At 39.5% G+C, this 16,664-nt stretch overlaps 1 protein-coding gene across 1 annotated transcript in view; it reads right to left on the bottom strand.

The window, feature by feature from the left end:
- MYLK4 (myosin light chain kinase family member 4) overlaps window positions 1–13,384 on the bottom strand; it is a 63,560-nt gene extending 50,176 nt beyond the window's left edge. The window contains exon 1 of the mRNA XM_063401263.1: window positions 13,168–13,384. Coding sequence (XP_063257333.1) covers window positions 13,168–13,332 — 165 coding nt within the window. The 5' untranslated portion in view covers window positions 13,333–13,384. The remainder of the gene's footprint in view (window positions 1–13,167) is intronic.
- Between the last annotated feature and the right edge of the window lie 3,280 nt (window positions 13,385–16,664).

Here is a 16,664-nt window from a genome sequence, read left to right as displayed (position 1 = left end):
AAAAGGGACCAGCTTTGCTTCACTCCTCTGATCCATCTTTTAATTTTCTCTTTATTCTTACGCACTTTAACCTATTTCAAGAAATCAGCAACTTATCACACAATTATGAAGACTTATCACACAATCCATGGTTCAGCAAAAACCTAACAAAGACCAAACCCTGCAGAATGAAGATTGCAAAAACTGCTCTAAAGTGATTAAAGCATCACCCTTGTCAAGCAAAGGCTAGCTACAAAAACACTGATCAATAATGTTACTGCTTTGTTGTGTCATTCTCCTTTTGTTTATCTTTACACATAGACTGTGAGCTCCATGAAAATGCAACTTTCCACTGGATGTATGCCCAGACAACCTCAATGTAAATGAATACATCATGCCCAGCAACCCTGACTTAACAAAGCATTTCAGCAGATGCTTAACTTCAAGTATGTGAAGAGACTCACCGTAAATAATGTATAATCTGAGAACACCCATTTGGTGAAGCATCTCTGGCCATATCCTTTAGCATGTCATTGTGGCTTACTGGAAGGTAGAAAATCCCATCTTTCCACTGGACCAAACAGTACTTGCTTATTTGCAATTATAATTGACAAACAGAGAGCAGGATATTAAATGTCTTAGTTCAGAAAGCTATGCTTTCATTTCAGTTAGCTCTTTCTAATACTGAAGGAATCTTTTGAGTTACATGGAGTACCACAAAGACCAAACAAAGCTCGCTTTTAAAAGCTGAGAAGAACAACAAACCAGGACAGATACTGAACAATGGATAAACAGATGCTCCAAAGCAATGATTTTTGTAGGGTTTTTTTGGGGGTGGGTGTTGTTTGTTTGTTTGTTTGGTTTGTTGTTGTTGATGTTGTCGCTATTGTTGTTGTTTTGGGGGGGTTGGGGGTTTTTTTTTCAGAAAACATTTGTTTGGCATAAACTTAGGTGTTTCCTTTGACAAATTAATTCTCATTCCAAATTCATGCTGATAACAGTTGTTTGCAACACTACAGAATTGCATTTCTCTTCTTCTTGACTTCCCTTGCCTTGACAGGTCTTTATAAATTATTATGATTTCCAAGGTAAAAGACAAAATGCAGTTTCTAAAGTCAAATGTTATTGAAAGATAATAGTGAGGGGAGGTTATTTTTAAGAGTCTAATTTTTTCTTTGGTGTCTGTTGAACACTTTGGAAAATTGATAGCTCCAGAAACTGCATACATTAAGAGTATGATTCCAGATGCAGGATGATCCTGGGAACTATAGGAGGATTGGCAGACATGGAAATGGAGCTTAAATCATTATTGCCAACCCACATTCCATCAATTATGCAATTATGATTTTGGAACTCAGAGATAGCTAAGAAGCCAATATTCTCTACTACAGTCACATGATGCTGAAATGGAGATGACTGAAGAATTCCTTGGGGGAAAATTATCTCCCACATACTTGGCAAATGCTAGCTGATAACATGAAGGCTTTCATACAATGTGTCTCAGAGAATACAGTTCCAGATATAAGAAACAGGTGTGATAACCAAGACATTTCTTTCATTGCAAGGGGGTCCCGCTGCAGTAGCAGCATGACTCAGGCCCCAGTCTGGAAGTCAGAAAGTCTGACTTTCAGCCTGCTTCTGTAACAGATCTGTTGGGTGACCTTGGATGCTTATTTCCATCCTTCTAAGCCCCTGCTTCTCCACTCAGTTTCATAACCGCCTGACTACTTCGACTGTGGTGTCTCTGATGTGACAAATGTCACTCACAGAGTCCATAAATAATCTCTGATACATTTAAACTTTCTGTTGTCTGGGGATATAAGGAGCAAATCCTCATCCTCAGCCATCCATGAAATTACTGCTAACAAAGCAGGGGGACCTTGTAAAGCACAGTGGGAGCCAGGAATAGTGCATTGCACAGGCTTTCTTTACAAGTCCCATGCTGGCCCTCAAACATTTTGAAACAATCTGTTGGCAATCAGTGGTAGCTAGAATTCCAAGCTAAAGATTTTCTTGCCTATTCTCTGGAGTAGCTGCCTGACAAATGATCATAGTGCAATTTTTATGCAGCATTAAGATGTTCTCCTTAAGTAAAAAAAGTGGTGTAAATACTGTGTTTAATAAGCCCAATAACTAACAATGGCAGGAGAGGCAGTAGTTGCATGTAGAATCAGTAAAAGGAAGAGAAAATGCTTTCAAAAACCTGCCCAATTTAAATTTTTGGACAAATTCATGCCTTTCAGCATTTCTCTATTTTAACAGACAGTGAACTATTATACAACTAAAAACAATGTGCACACACAAGGGAGATTAAAGATACAGATCTTGGATGTAATGCTGGAAAGATGCATTTTAGGGAATAGAATATTGTCTTGAAAAAAAAGGACAGCTTAATTGATTAGAAGTTACTAAAACAGAATAATAAATTAATCATTTTAGTCGATTTGTCCTATTCATTTGTCCTAATCTTCTGAATTTTGTTCATTCTTCCATTTTACTTATGCTATATGAAGTTATGTTTAGACCCCTAAGCTTTTTTAAAGCTCTCACCATCGTTACATTTCCATACTGTACATTTCTATACTTAAAGAATAGACTTCTTACAAAACCATTATAAAACCCTGCCAAGATAGAGATGGAAGAAATACATAGGGTAGGTTTAAATAGGAGAATGTAGGATGCCTCCATTATGCAAGACCAAGAGGCTTTAGGCAATTGCTCCAGATCTAGAATTACCAAACATAGGTCTATTTCAGAAAGACAGCAGAACATATTTGATTTGATAAAGCAATAATTCCTTTCGTGAACATGTCCTTTAAAATGTAGTGATGATAATAAAGGCTATGGGAGCATCAAAGGTCAAGAGGAAATCACCCCACAGTTTGCTGTCTTCCTGCAAAATACTTAAGTTCAAAGGCAGAGATTTTCTCTATCATCTTCAACTATTACAGTCACTATTAGAATATGAAGTAAACTAGACAGAGTCATAATTAGGTAGGGTCATAGCTGAAATTAAACCTATCTGCCCACATATCTGGTCTATCACTGTTTAGTCCAGGTGTTAGGGAGATCTCGTGTACCTGTATGTCTGCTTAGTTAGCCTTGAAGACAGGGAACTATGGAAAAATACTCTTTTTATTGTCAATGACAAATTAATTTACACGTATTATAACCACATCCCATGCCTTTTCTTTAGCCTGAGGTCATATTATAAAGCCTCATTTTAATTTCTCTCAAGAATTTAATTTGTAAATGTCAAATAAGCACTTAAAAGTACCTGTCTACATAGTACTTGAAAAAATCCTCCTTTACATACTATACAATGCATGCCTAACTTATGTTTTCAATATAAGCAATTAAGCAATTTCTTTAACTCAAGAGAGTTAAAAAAACATTTTCAGCAAAAGGACACAAAAGGACCAAACACCAGGAACTACATCAGGTTGTCCATATAAGGGGAAAAATGAAGATACTGAACCCCTTAAAATGCTCCTTACATGTGAAGTTTCTGTTCAAGATAACAGAAATGTGACCTCTCCCATGCAAGGGCCCTTCTTTGGAATTCTCATGCCACACTCAGTGCTGGAAAGTCACTTTTACTGCACCGTGACTTCTGCTAAATGTGTCCACAGGACACTGCACAAGGATGCCAGAAGAGAAAGGTCACAGGGACAGTCTGAATGTCTCTCCCTGGACCTCTGTGTGTATTACAAATTGGTTGGGTAATTAATCTGTAACAAGACACCTCTGAATTATTATGGCCAAAAGAATTCTTTGCTAAGCCGTACACACAGGGTAATAAAGGTTTTAAGGGAAGATAGACAAGATGCAACATCTTATACACAGAAAAATGTATCTGCCTTTGCTGTACTGAAACTGATCTGATTTTCAGATGTTTTAACAGTCATATAGTCCAAAGGTTACAATAAGCCTCTAACCACTGTATTAATAGGATCTAAATAAAAACCAAGGAGAATTAGCAGAGTGAGGAAGAAGTGAATTGTATGTAAATGAACATCAGAAAAATAAAGAAGATATTTAGAAGATGCCACAGATTTTTTGAATTTTAGATCCTGGACCAAATGGTGTGCAGTAGCTTTGTGAAGGAATCAGCACCAATGAAACTGCTGAGCTCCAGCAGGCTGAGGGTTCTGAGGCATGCCTCCCCTCACATCCCAGCATATAGCCACATAAAGAGGACACCAGACAGAGTCAGCAATTTCATTTCCATACTGCAGATGTCTCAGCACAGATGCCACTGACTGAGAGCTTGACCTCAGCATAGCCTTCATTCATGTCTGTACCTGTTTCCCATTTCACTTCTCCCTTATCCAGCTGTTCAGACAATGAATTCTGTGGGGTGGATGTGACCTGTACTAAGCCTCACACAATCCCAGTTAGGGACTCTGCTTGCTCATAATAACACACGTAATTATTACCAAAGGTCCTTCACAACCTGCTGATCAAGCACAGGCTCACCAACAGGCCAGTTACCTCCCAGTAGCAGGAGTGTTCTGCTCTAGTATTATACACAGAAACAAAATGGATTTACTGCTAGTTACTTGTTATAACTCTAAAACCTTCTTTCTCAATTAGCACTTCTTTGAGGAAGGAGCATCATGACCAAAGGGCAGCACTGTTTCTATATACTCTCTTAGGAAGCCAAACCCATATTTTCACCAGAATCACAGAAAAATGTGCCAGATCCACAAAGCTCTTTTGATCTGATCCCCGTTTTTCCTCACTTTGGGAGTTCAAGGAAGAACCATTCTCAAAATACGAATGCTGGTGAAGATCACCAGCCTTTCTCATCACAGCAGTCCAAACCTTCACAGGTCTGGGACACATATCAGCATGCACAGGGACAAGGGAGCTCTAGGAACTGTTTTTTTGCAATTGACAACAATGCTTCTCTAGAAAGGAAGAAGGAAGGATGAGTCTGGAATGGACATGCCATGGGGTCCTGAGATGACACAACAGTCTTGGTTTCAGGCAGCTGTTGGCTCACTTCCTCCCAAAGCTAAGTATTCCAGTTACCCAGGAGTCCCTGCTTGGGCACAGCCCTACTTCCAGTTCCTGGAAAGGACACTTGCCCTGCCCTTGGAATACTTGTGAGTCCATGCCACCTTTCTGTGTATGAGGACTTACAAGGCAGCCTGGGAAACTTGCACTTCACGAAGGACTTTCTAATTCAAAAGAACAAATGTACCGTATTCAGAGAAATAAATTAAAAAATAAAAATAAAAAATAAAATTAATAATAAATTTTAAAAAGGAAAAAAGTCTGACAAAAAAGTGACAAAAAAGTCTTACAGATGTTACCACTCTGAATTTCAAAAGTGGGTTCATGATGTGCAACAAAACGGGCAAAGAGCTCTGACTTATGCCAAATTCAGGATAAAATACTTCAGTGCTGACAAGGACTAGAAAACAATGTCTAGTAGTCTTACCCCAGGGTATTTTAAAATCTGTTTTTTTCACAGTGCAATGGATACAATTCTCTTGCTACAAAATACCATGTATTTTGCTGGCTTTAAGTCTTAAAAACCAGAAAATACATGGAATTAAATTAATTTATTTTTCATTTCAAATTACAGTTCACTCAAGAGAAAACACAAAATTTTAATGAGCTAGACATAAAGAAAGGATTGAATCCTTTTAAAGCTCAGGTGCGAGTGCAGGAATAGTTTCAGACAAAATGCAAACTACCAATAACAGATTCGATTTTTTTTTATTTGCCAGGTGATTTCTTTGTGAATCTTATTAATCCTGAGTGCTGATATATGTAGCAATACTTCAATTATTCTCCTTATCACTATCCTGGGTGGTCCTTACACTATGTGTGAAAAATTCTGCTATAAATTCACAAAATAGGTCATGACTTTTGGCTGAAAACACTAGAAGAATATACTTGCAGATATTATTCTGGGTATAAGTAAGGTTGCAGACTTTTCAGACCTCAAACCTTTGTCATGAAAACACTTTTGACATTCTGCAAGTGGCTCTCTTCTAAGAAAGAATGAAAAATGTCATTTGTAGCAACCTAATTAAAATCCTAAGCATTTTGGCAATCTACGTCCTTGGAGATACTTTAGAAAGAAGTGTTTTCCTTTTTGCCTTTCTAAACTCATTTATTTCTTTTGTTTAAGTCTTGTTTCCTGTTAGGAATTCTAAAAACTCTCAAGCTACCACATGATGGGTCATCCCTGCATTACTTTCTGGGAAACCACAGCAAACACGCATACGATCTTTGCAACATGATGTAATAACAAGTGATGCTAATTCTTTGGGGAGATAACGCTACATTCACTTGATAAAAACAGGAAAACAAGGGGCTTACGAGGGATCTCTAAGTTCCCCAGCAAGAAGGGCTGATAACCTTGCTCCCACCACGGCCACGGACGGTAACCTTGAGGCACTCCCTTGTACTGCACCCAGTAGAGGTCACTAGAGGATGTTTTAATGGCAAGACAAAGCCTTCCGACTGCAAGGGAAGAGATGCACCTTCCTGAAAAGCACATCATCTGCCTGGGATTTACTGCCGGGCAGACCTAGATACTGCCAGTAGGAAAGAGAGAAATAAATGCCGCTCCAGGAAAAAACAAATAGGTTTAACTGGTGACATCCGAACACAAGCAGCATTCATCCAGTTAAACAATACTGAGCAGTGAAACGTATCTAATTTATTAAAAGTATATCTACTACCTGTGCATTTCCAGGAGCAGGGATCCCTTTCTTTCTTCCACAGCTTAATACAGTCCACAAGGTGTGCCAGAGATATGAAGCCAAAAGGCAGAAATTACCTACAATCCAGGCAGCATTTCTTTGCAGGATTAGATCCATCCCTTTAATTTTAATCATCTGACTAACTTAGTTCTCCTGCTCTAGCAGATGCAACTTGGCAGCACCCTCAAAACCCTCCCCAGCTCTGTAAGTACCACCTAGCCGGACAAGGCTCGGACACGCCGCAGGATCCCATCTCACACTTCAACACATTCCCTGAACCTATAAGGAAAAGAAGTGATGGATCACTGACAAGCATGAAACAGGTGCAGCATCTACATGGGATGTGTATTGCGCGCACTTGAAGGCAATTACTCTGACATTCCAGAACTTCTCCAATGAAAGCAAACTGTTAGCACAATCCATTTGCAGTTAACATTTCAGGCAATTGATGACCTTTTTTTTCCTTTTAATAGACAAGAAATGGGGAAAAAATGCAAGGCAATAACCTAACGTGTCACAGTGCATGTGCATGGAAAGGTCAGTTTGAAATGCCATAGTTTTACTGTCTTCAGTCTCTTCTGCTCCTCTGCTTGCAGTGTATCTCCACTGCGCCTGTATCCAAACCAACACCATGCAGAAAGGGAGTCCTAGCTATCTGCCCTTTCAACTGCTCACTTGCCAACCATCGATTCCTTGATCCAAAGGATGGAAGGTGCAAAGTTATTCCAACTACATGGATGTGAAACACTCAACATTATCATAAAAGTATCTTCTTTCCCCTAAAATTCCCAGATAGACTGCTTTAGCTGAATTCTCCCAAGCAATTCAATGCGATGAAAATTCTGCATGGAAAATATTTGCTTAAGCAGACAAAGCCTGGGAAATTTCTAAACAACTAAAAACAAGGTATTAAAACTGGAAATGGTAAGTAACAAAAAAAAAAAAATCCTGCTACCAGCTCCATTGTAAGCCCAGGGAAATTTACTTTTAGATATCAAAAAAGGATAATTGGAGTAACAAAGCATGCTGTGGTTTATTGTCTAATAGATAAGGTTATAAAGATATATGTAAGGATTGTGAAGGACTACTACATAAGATCTTAGGTCTATATTTATGGAAGGAATCCTTATATATAAGGATTATACATCTTCCATGCAACAGCTGCCCATAATTACAGTGCACTAAGAGTCATTGAAGATTTAAGAAGAAATGGTGTCATTTCTTCTCTGCTTGGGTATTTACCTGATCAGAGGTAAATAAGCAAAGAATATGAACACTTGAAATCTCAAGTCATAAAAATTCACAAATCAACTTACAAATATCATTACATCATTTGGAAAAACAAGTCATGAGATTAAAAAATTTTAATGACTGTTGTCCTCTCCTTAGTCAGCTTCTGACTTCTGTGACTCCAGAGCAGTCTCAAGACAGCTTTGAGTTGGTATGTAAGTGTTATGTTGGGAAAGGTCAGTGTAGTGATGGGGGTTTTTTCAGTCAGGAAACGTTTTCCCTTTTTTCTTCCTAAGAAAGAAAAATATTCTCACAAGCATGGGAGCAGGGAGCATTAGGTAAAACGAAGCTACCTGAAGTCACAGAATTGCACACACACATTGCCACATGACAAGAGAGTGCCATGAACTTGGGACATGAAGAGGGCACCACAAAAAGGATATTCTGTAAAGCTGCGCCAGGCTGAGGTTGGCAGCGCAGTATCTCATGACAGCATTCCAAGCAAGCTGAAAAGGCGCTTGGTAAAACAAAATGGACCCAAACTTGGCTGAAGTCCACTTCCAATTTCCTGACCATACCAAGGCAAGTTTTAAATACGGTGCTTCAATTTCAAGGGTAGAGACAGCCTTGAGGGTTTTCATCTCTTCTTCATTTAAGAAGTTTTACTCCAAATGTATTGAGTCCCTTACAAGGTTTTGTTAAAAAGCCATTCTTGACTAAAACTCTAAAACTAGAAATAGGTTTCTTTCAAAATATAGAGCTCAATATCTTGAACAGTGTTAGGCACCAGAGGAGAGTTATTTGGAGATAATTGTGTGACAGTGATCATTTTTTCCCTGTATGAAATATTGCCGTGACTCTGTCCTCCCCTGGAAAAAGGAACTTGTACAAGCATTGTTACCACCACAGTCATTTCCAGCACAGAACCTGCAAGGAATGTAACCGCTAGGGAAACAGTGGTGGTGGTGAAGGAGGTGAAAGAAGACTCAAAGGAAACAGGAAATTAGAGGACAATTAGCCATCCCCAGGCCTAGCTTAACTGAACACCAAATAACGAGGGTATCCAATAGCTCTAGCTGAACTAAATTTTATAAACTAGTCCTTAAACTGCTTTCAGAATACCAGCAAAAGGACTGCCTTGCATGGAAAATGCTGTAAAGTTATATTCTTCAGGGTCAGTGACTTGTGTTTAAACCCTAGCTCCATGATTCACAGGAGTGCAACTTGGTTGTTTCATATTAGTGATGTTCACAACTACAGAAACTCCCAGGCTCCTCTTTATTCACCCACACTGGATAATAATTTCATGAACACTTTTTGCAGATAGCAATTCAAGATCAAACTATTTGAATTGCATTCTGACACCAAATTTACCCAGGTAAGAGCCAGAGGGGAGAGACAGCAGGTGTGATGGCGAACAGCGCCATCACAGCATCACATCAGCAGTAAAACATGGAGCTCATGGGGATCTAATGCAGCTAGGTCAATTGTGTGGCAGTTTCACAATCAACTTACATTTGCATAAACGGGTGCTGTTGTCAAAAGGAATTATTTCATCTTCTCACACCTGCTTGTTCCTAGCTTGCACCACCTCCTCCCTTGAACCAGCACCTTCAGATATCTCTGTGTGTCCATTCAGTGCAATGGGTCAGGTCAGGTCTAGATTTTTAGTCTTCTTTTAATTTCATGTTGGTTCTCACACGTGAAAACAAAATGTCTCTTGCTTGCTAACATATAACCTAATGCAAAACTTCACGTTCACTGAAGACAGAACCTAGCCAAGATACAAAGATATATGTGCTGCCAACAGTAGAAATGGGAGACAAGAGGGCATTCTGAACAAAGCACAGGTAGAACACATAAGGAGGAATTTTGTCACGAGCTGTTTTGACACCCTGGCCAAGCGGGAAGTGGTCGGCAGAGAGCTGGGGTGGCAAAGGCTGCCATCTAGAGGGCACCGACGGCACTACTGCTCTACAGCACCAACCACTCATCCTTGATGGTCAACGATTGAGGGATTTGCTTTCCATAGAAGTCCTTCACTAGCTATGAAAGTATTATTATTGTCATTATTATTGTTATCATTATTATTATTACTACTGTTACGACATGTTTAGGATTGGGTCCTTTTTTACAAAAATATACTGTACCAAAAGACAAAAATTGTGTTTGCTTCTTTTATTTAAAGAAAAAAAAATCTAGAGAAATGGTTGTTTTGAGGAAGTGGATAATTTTAATTATAATTAGGTAGTTTCAGACATAAGTATTTTCTCCTGCAAGTACAGTTGACCACTGACATCTATTCGGCCTCTTGAGCTCCAACACAACTCTCATTTAAGTGAACTGATTTGTCATTGCTTTCACCTTCACTCACAGAAGTTACGTACACAAGCACATACACCTGGGCAAGTTTTAATATATCTCCTGCCAACATACTCTTCTTGCTTTCCTGATCAATGTAATAAAACTGCTCATCAGGCCAGCAGACCACATTAAGACCTTTTAAGGGAAGGTCTTGGTTTTCCTTTTATCAATATTAACAGACAGAGCCCAATTTTTTATCCCATTGAGAAATCCCCCAAAAAAACCCCAAAAAAACCCAGACACCTAAAACAAACAAACAAACAAAAAGCAGTGTAACAGTGACATTTTAAAAGGAGAAATATAACTAATATTTATATATCTGGAGGGCTCACTCTGGGGAGGTACATTACCAGAGTTCAGTTAGATTGTCTTTCACCTTTGAAGTCTTGTTCCCAGGAGACTGACGAGCTAAAATGGAACTACAGAGCTATTTCTCCAGCTTGCAACTAGTCACCAGCTGTTCATCTTCTAAATGTATTCCTTTCTCCTCTACTGCACCACCAAAATTTCACTACCCTTTCGTAAAGCACTCTTAAGAAAAAGTCAGTTCCAACCATCAGACTAAAGAAGCAAACATCAAGACAACGAATGAAGAGACTCTGCAACACAAACTGGCAAAAAATCCAAACACTTTCAGCTACTATCTGGAACTCAGCATCAAACTAAGATACATTTACACTGGCAAAGTGACTCTCGGTTTTTTTGCTGATCTTTAGGCTCACAGAAAGAGCTACATGGAAGAAACATCACGTTTTGCTGCCTCACCCATGCAACTTGTTATATTCACACTGGAAGTATACTCTCTTAAAAGAGCCAATAATGCCTTCCAAACCCCAACCACACAATTGTGGGGTTTTTTTAGTTCTTATTGTCACTGTAACACTAATTGAAACTCTCTAAAAAAACACACATCCTACTTACATGAGCTGTGATTTCATTCTTTTCAATGTAAAATTCTCTTCCTACGTTTCCAAAGTAAAAATTGTAGTACCTTCTTGAAGACTGGAATAATTTTGAACAAAAATGACTCAACAGATTAGGAGTTTCAAAAATTCAGCTTCTTGATTTGATAATACAAACAGAAACATCATGAAATTTACTTTACACCAATGCTCCAGAGTATTATCTGAACACAAAAATATTCAGAATACTTGAAAAACTGCTCTGCCATATCAGCACAATCAGCATACAAACACCCACAGCACAAAATTTTTCGTCTTTTCACAAATTGGTATGTAAAATTAATCTCTCATTCTACTGAAAGTGGATTTCCTCCGTTCTTATCTAAATGGTATGTCAGTAAAAATACTGTTTGCTTTAGATTCCTGCATAGAAAAAGTTCTATAATACAAGGAGATGTGTTGATATTTCTAAACATATTTTGGCTGATCACAGAGTCATTTTCCTACCAGAGGCCCCATACCACGATGCCCAACACTGTTCTTACTGGAGACAGGTGGAGAACAGAGCTACACTGACAACACTCACCCCTACACGTGTGGCACACAGCATGTAACCATGCTCACCAGGTAGTGGTGAGCAAAGCACAAAGCTGCCTCAGTTCCTCTGGGGAATTTGCTCTTTCCATGGGATTCATTCAGTCTCCACTAGCTCCAAAGCTGGTAGGCAGGAAAAATGCTTTCAAAACATGAATCAAACAAAATCCATGTTTACCTTCTGATTTTGAAGAGTGGTTGAACCACACGACCCTTTCACAATTTCTGAATATTAAGTTCGGTAGTAATCAAACCCCAGAATACCAACACATGCTTGCTTCTATAAACACAAAAGATTAAAAGATTCTAACCAATCTGTAAGAACCTAAAGATCATGTTGCCTGTCCCAAATACTGTCAGAGCCACAGAAGGACTTTGCCACAAGATAAGCACAGAATGGAGCACCAGTGTGGCACTAACTCCAGACCTGGTGGAGGCGAGATCCTGTTGGAATATACTTGGTAATTCATCCAGACAAAAATTCTCAGTGTGGCAAGCTAGTTAAAGAAGCAACTGTTCATATATATATCACCAAAGGTCACCACAAGTTATGGGACAGATGGCATCTGCCACCACGAAAGCCCTCCCCCAAATAGTTAAGCCACTGTGACAAGAACTTGAAATAAGATAACAATGTTACTATTGTCCAAGTGTTATCTCAGACTGAAGATGATGTTAACGAAGCCCAGGGAGAAGAATGTATCACTGAAAATAGACACAAAGAATGCAGAATTTATGGGCCACAAGGAAAGCCAACTCAGCAACTGTGCTGAAATCAGCTCTGAGTGGGTAAAAATTAATTCCAGCAGGGGGAAATTGAAACTACTCACAACTCCAGAAACCCACCAACCCAAAAGAAAAGACTGAGCATGTGCACTAAGTAGTCATTAAAAGTCAAGAGGCAATCATTTAACCAATGGAATAAGAGAACTGTGTAGCCAATGAACATTAATTCCTTTCTCTGGTAAGACATATAAACAGAGAAAAGTTTTGAATTACCTCAGGACCTCCACCACTGAGAAGCCATGGGTGAAAAAGGCCAGTGGGATGTCATTTGATCCACAGGTGGAGACTAGCCTCTACTCCATCTGTCCCTCTCCCCCTCCTCTTTTCCATTTCTATCTCTCTACCTCAAATTCATTATTAAATAAAACCCATACTACTGACTTTGGCGTATGGTCTCTTGCACTTTAATTTGGGCAGAGGCATCTCTCAATAATCAGATCCTAACACAGTCTCTCACAGCTGCAACACATTTTCACAGATGATAATGAAAACTTCAAGTCTACTGGGAAATATACAAAGTAAACTCCTTAACTAGCTGAAAAAAGAATGAGGCAGTGCTTTTGGGAAAAAGGTAGTTAGTTAGTTACCTTTTTATCTTCTGTTCCAGGACCTGATTCACTGAATTTTTCTTCCTGAAAGCTTCTAGTCATCTTCATTTTCTCCACACTCTGGAAAAAGGCTGTTTTTTCTAGTCTGCTGGTGCTGAATCGTGCATTTATCTCTTCCAGCCTGTTAATCTTAAGTAGCTTCATACTATGTCCAGTTAATTTACTGTCTGTTCTCCTCTCCACCTTAGATTCATAAACCAGTGAACACTCGTAACTTCTGATTTCTCCTCTTTCTTGGCTGTACAAAAGAAAGACAAATAAGAGGTCTTGTTATTCATGCATTTTGGCTCAGAAAATTACCATGTTGCAACACTTTATATTTCAACTCTCTCTCCATATACTTGGTGAACCAATACACAGAGTGTACAGCACTGCCTGTTCACAAAGACTGTTCTGCACTGAACACCAGATAATTCAAGAAGGCTACAAGACCAATATAACTTAATTTGTTCATAGAAACTATTTAGCTCAATGAAATCGATACCTGCTGCTGTTGCTGCAGACCTTGCTTATTGAGCACTCCTCACTTTTTAGCCACCTCAGTGGTTCCCTGCTGCTCACCATGTTCTTTTTTCTGTTGTGATTCCAGCAAGATGATAACACAAGGACCCTGCTATTAAGTCCAGAAAGATTTTAGATACTAAACAAAGTAGTACAGGCATGAACATAGTCCTTTTCTCTCTCTTCCCACTATCCTGTACCACAAAATTAGGTAGTTGCCAAAATAGTAGCAATTTCTGGCCCTCTCTTGAAGGCTGCAGAAGAGCACAGTCCTCAGCTGGGTTCTTCTCCACTGCAGGCCCTTGTGATGTGCCTGGCACTACAGGATATAAGATCATCAAGGCTTGTCTAATGGTAGGATTGGTTGGAAGGCCACTGTAAGTCAAGCCTTCTCTAGAGAAGGCTTCTATTACACAGCCAGGTCATGGGTTTCCACCTCAAGCAATCACTTGGCTACACTTGGAATATATGTTCTTCTGAACAACTAATTTTTTAAAAGAGTGAGAGAAGCTACTCTAAAATTTCACTTAGCATCTCTTTCTATACTCAGGAAACAGAGGACCAAAACATTCCTATTGCTGTTACTGCAACCCTTCCTTCACTGTACTGGAAACCCACCTACAAAGGAACAGTGCTAATGCCTTAGCTGTAGAAAGCTGGACCTGTTAAATCTCATTACACAGCTCATAGTTTTCAATTTAACTTGCATAAATAACATAATTTATATGGTGTTATTAAGAACTTATACACAACCTTACAGTCACTGGCAGCACAGAGAAATAGTTTTCAGTATACAACCAAAGACCCAATTAAATCAGTTATTTTTACCCAAACACCTTCCAACATAAAATGTTCCTCAGTGTTTTGACCCCACATCTGTGCACGTGCAGCAGATTAAATGTGTACCTATATCAAAAAACTGCTCTGCCCACAGTTAGCCATCCAAGCTTCCCAGATGTGAAAGACACCATATGCTATCCCATGTGACATGGGAAGAGATGGTTGGATAGTGGTGACTAGCCAACTATTTAAAGATGATGGACAGCAAAGAACCATGTAAGCTTGTAGTTTTTAAATGAGCTTTCCAGAGAGATTCCTGCTACCACGTTGTTGTAGATTGTGCAGTTAATATGGGAGATGCAGGCACACCATCATGGGCCTGCAAGGCATTTGTCTTCTTCAGAAGTCGTGCATGTCAGGCATTCATCATCTGAAGTTGTGCATCCAGTATGTAAAAATGTCCAGTCTGCTGCTTCTAGCATCTCTCACCAACTTTCACAGCTCTGACATGCCTTCCTTTCCATCGCCATCAGCTGAAAGAACTCTTTATGAGATTTTCTCCCCCCATTTCTCAAAAGTATGTTTGTGGATTTTCTAAAGGCTCTGACAATTGCAGGTGAAATACCCAATGGCTCAGTCTGACCTTCGAGTCATTATTCTACAGATTGTTTGATCTACTCCATGACAAGGGATGATAAGATGTAAATGAAAGCTGTCAGAAAAAGATGGGAGATGTTTCCAGATGTCCTCCTGCTACCTTCATGTCTGCAGCTACTCAAATCCCACAGTGATTTAGAGTGACCTGGCTGTGAAGACCTCGTGGCCTCACAAGACTGCAACCAAGGAAAGCTGATTCAGGCTCTCCATAGCTCTTCAAAGAGCACATCATCCTCTATGCTTTGATCACCAAATGTGGCCACCTATCTAATGAGAATGACATGTCCTAATTAAAGGACATGTTTCTTCAAGCTCACCAGTGAGTCAGTTATCTGGGAAAATACTGATGGGATGGCAAGCTCAAATGTCTTACTGGGCTCTGTTACCAAGCAGAGACTAGGATTGAGTCCAAACGTGATTGTCATCTCCACCATTATTATTATCTTGATACATCGCTGAAACAAAAAGCTGAACAAAGGAAAGTGAAATTTGTTTGTAAGTGCCTCCTCCAAAGTCCCAGAGAAGAAATCTCACCCTGGTCATGTGCCACTGAGCGATGGGAAACTATGACCTTCACATGAAGTGAAGTTCCATTTCCCCCAAAGGAGGGTGAAACCTTCCCCAAATCATTTACATTTCCCAGCTCTGGCCTGGGAGATACTTTCTTCTACTTTCTGGGTCACCTTCAGCAAGCTAATCACTCACTTCAAGCAAAGTATCTTGCTTCCTGAATGACATCTTCACTTACACACTTAGTCACCACACATGTCATAAAAGCATTGCTTAGCTGTAAGACAGTGCATACCTATGGTCCTGCTGCTTTTTCTGCCCTATAGCAGCAAGTCAATATATCAACATTATAAAATTTATAAACAATATAGTCAATGTTTCTAAAACTGATCAGAAGTAAAAATGGGCAGGCAAATAGGTATAAGTCCAAAAGCAGAACCCACGAACACCCCATTTCACTTTCAACATCTGGGTTTAGATTGTAATCCTTTCAGTCAGAACTAGGTTTGCACGATGGGCTTCACTTCAAACTCAATCCTTTGGTCTCCATCATCAGGTCAAATAAAAATTTTATTTCTGACCTGTTGGCCACTCTCTAATCAGCGATTTTCAAATTTTAGGCCTGGTGGTACTGTTAGCCAGTAGCCAGACTTGTTTACCTCCTACTACAGCTGACATTAGACTGACCTGAATTTTACAAGCTGGGAACTATTATGTCACCGTGTATAATTAAACCTAAACATATACTTTAAGAAAGAAAACAAGATGTAATGTGGAAAGAATTACCAATGGGTCAAGTTCGGGTCGTAAATTAAGATGCGAGTGGTACCGTTTACTGGGCCCATCTCTGAAATACAATCTTGCCCCTGCATTCTGCAAGAGTTTGGGTTTGAATCTAATGGGGGGGGGGGGTGGGGAAGGAGTAATTTATTGATGGTTTTTCCACAGAGAAGGAGGTTTTCACATATTTCAATGGAGGACCAGGTGGAATCCAGCCCCAGCCCAGAGCCCGTGGCGATGTTGCTCAG

This window comes from Prinia subflava, chromosome 1 (genome assembly GCF_021018805.1).
Source record: "Prinia subflava isolate CZ2003 ecotype Zambia chromosome 1, Cam_Psub_1.2, whole genome shotgun sequence".
Lineage (NCBI taxonomy): Eukaryota > Metazoa > Chordata > Aves > Passeriformes > Cisticolidae > Prinia > Prinia subflava.
Note: the sequence above shows the minus strand (reverse complement) of the source record. Positions and strands in the feature narration are given on the sequence as shown.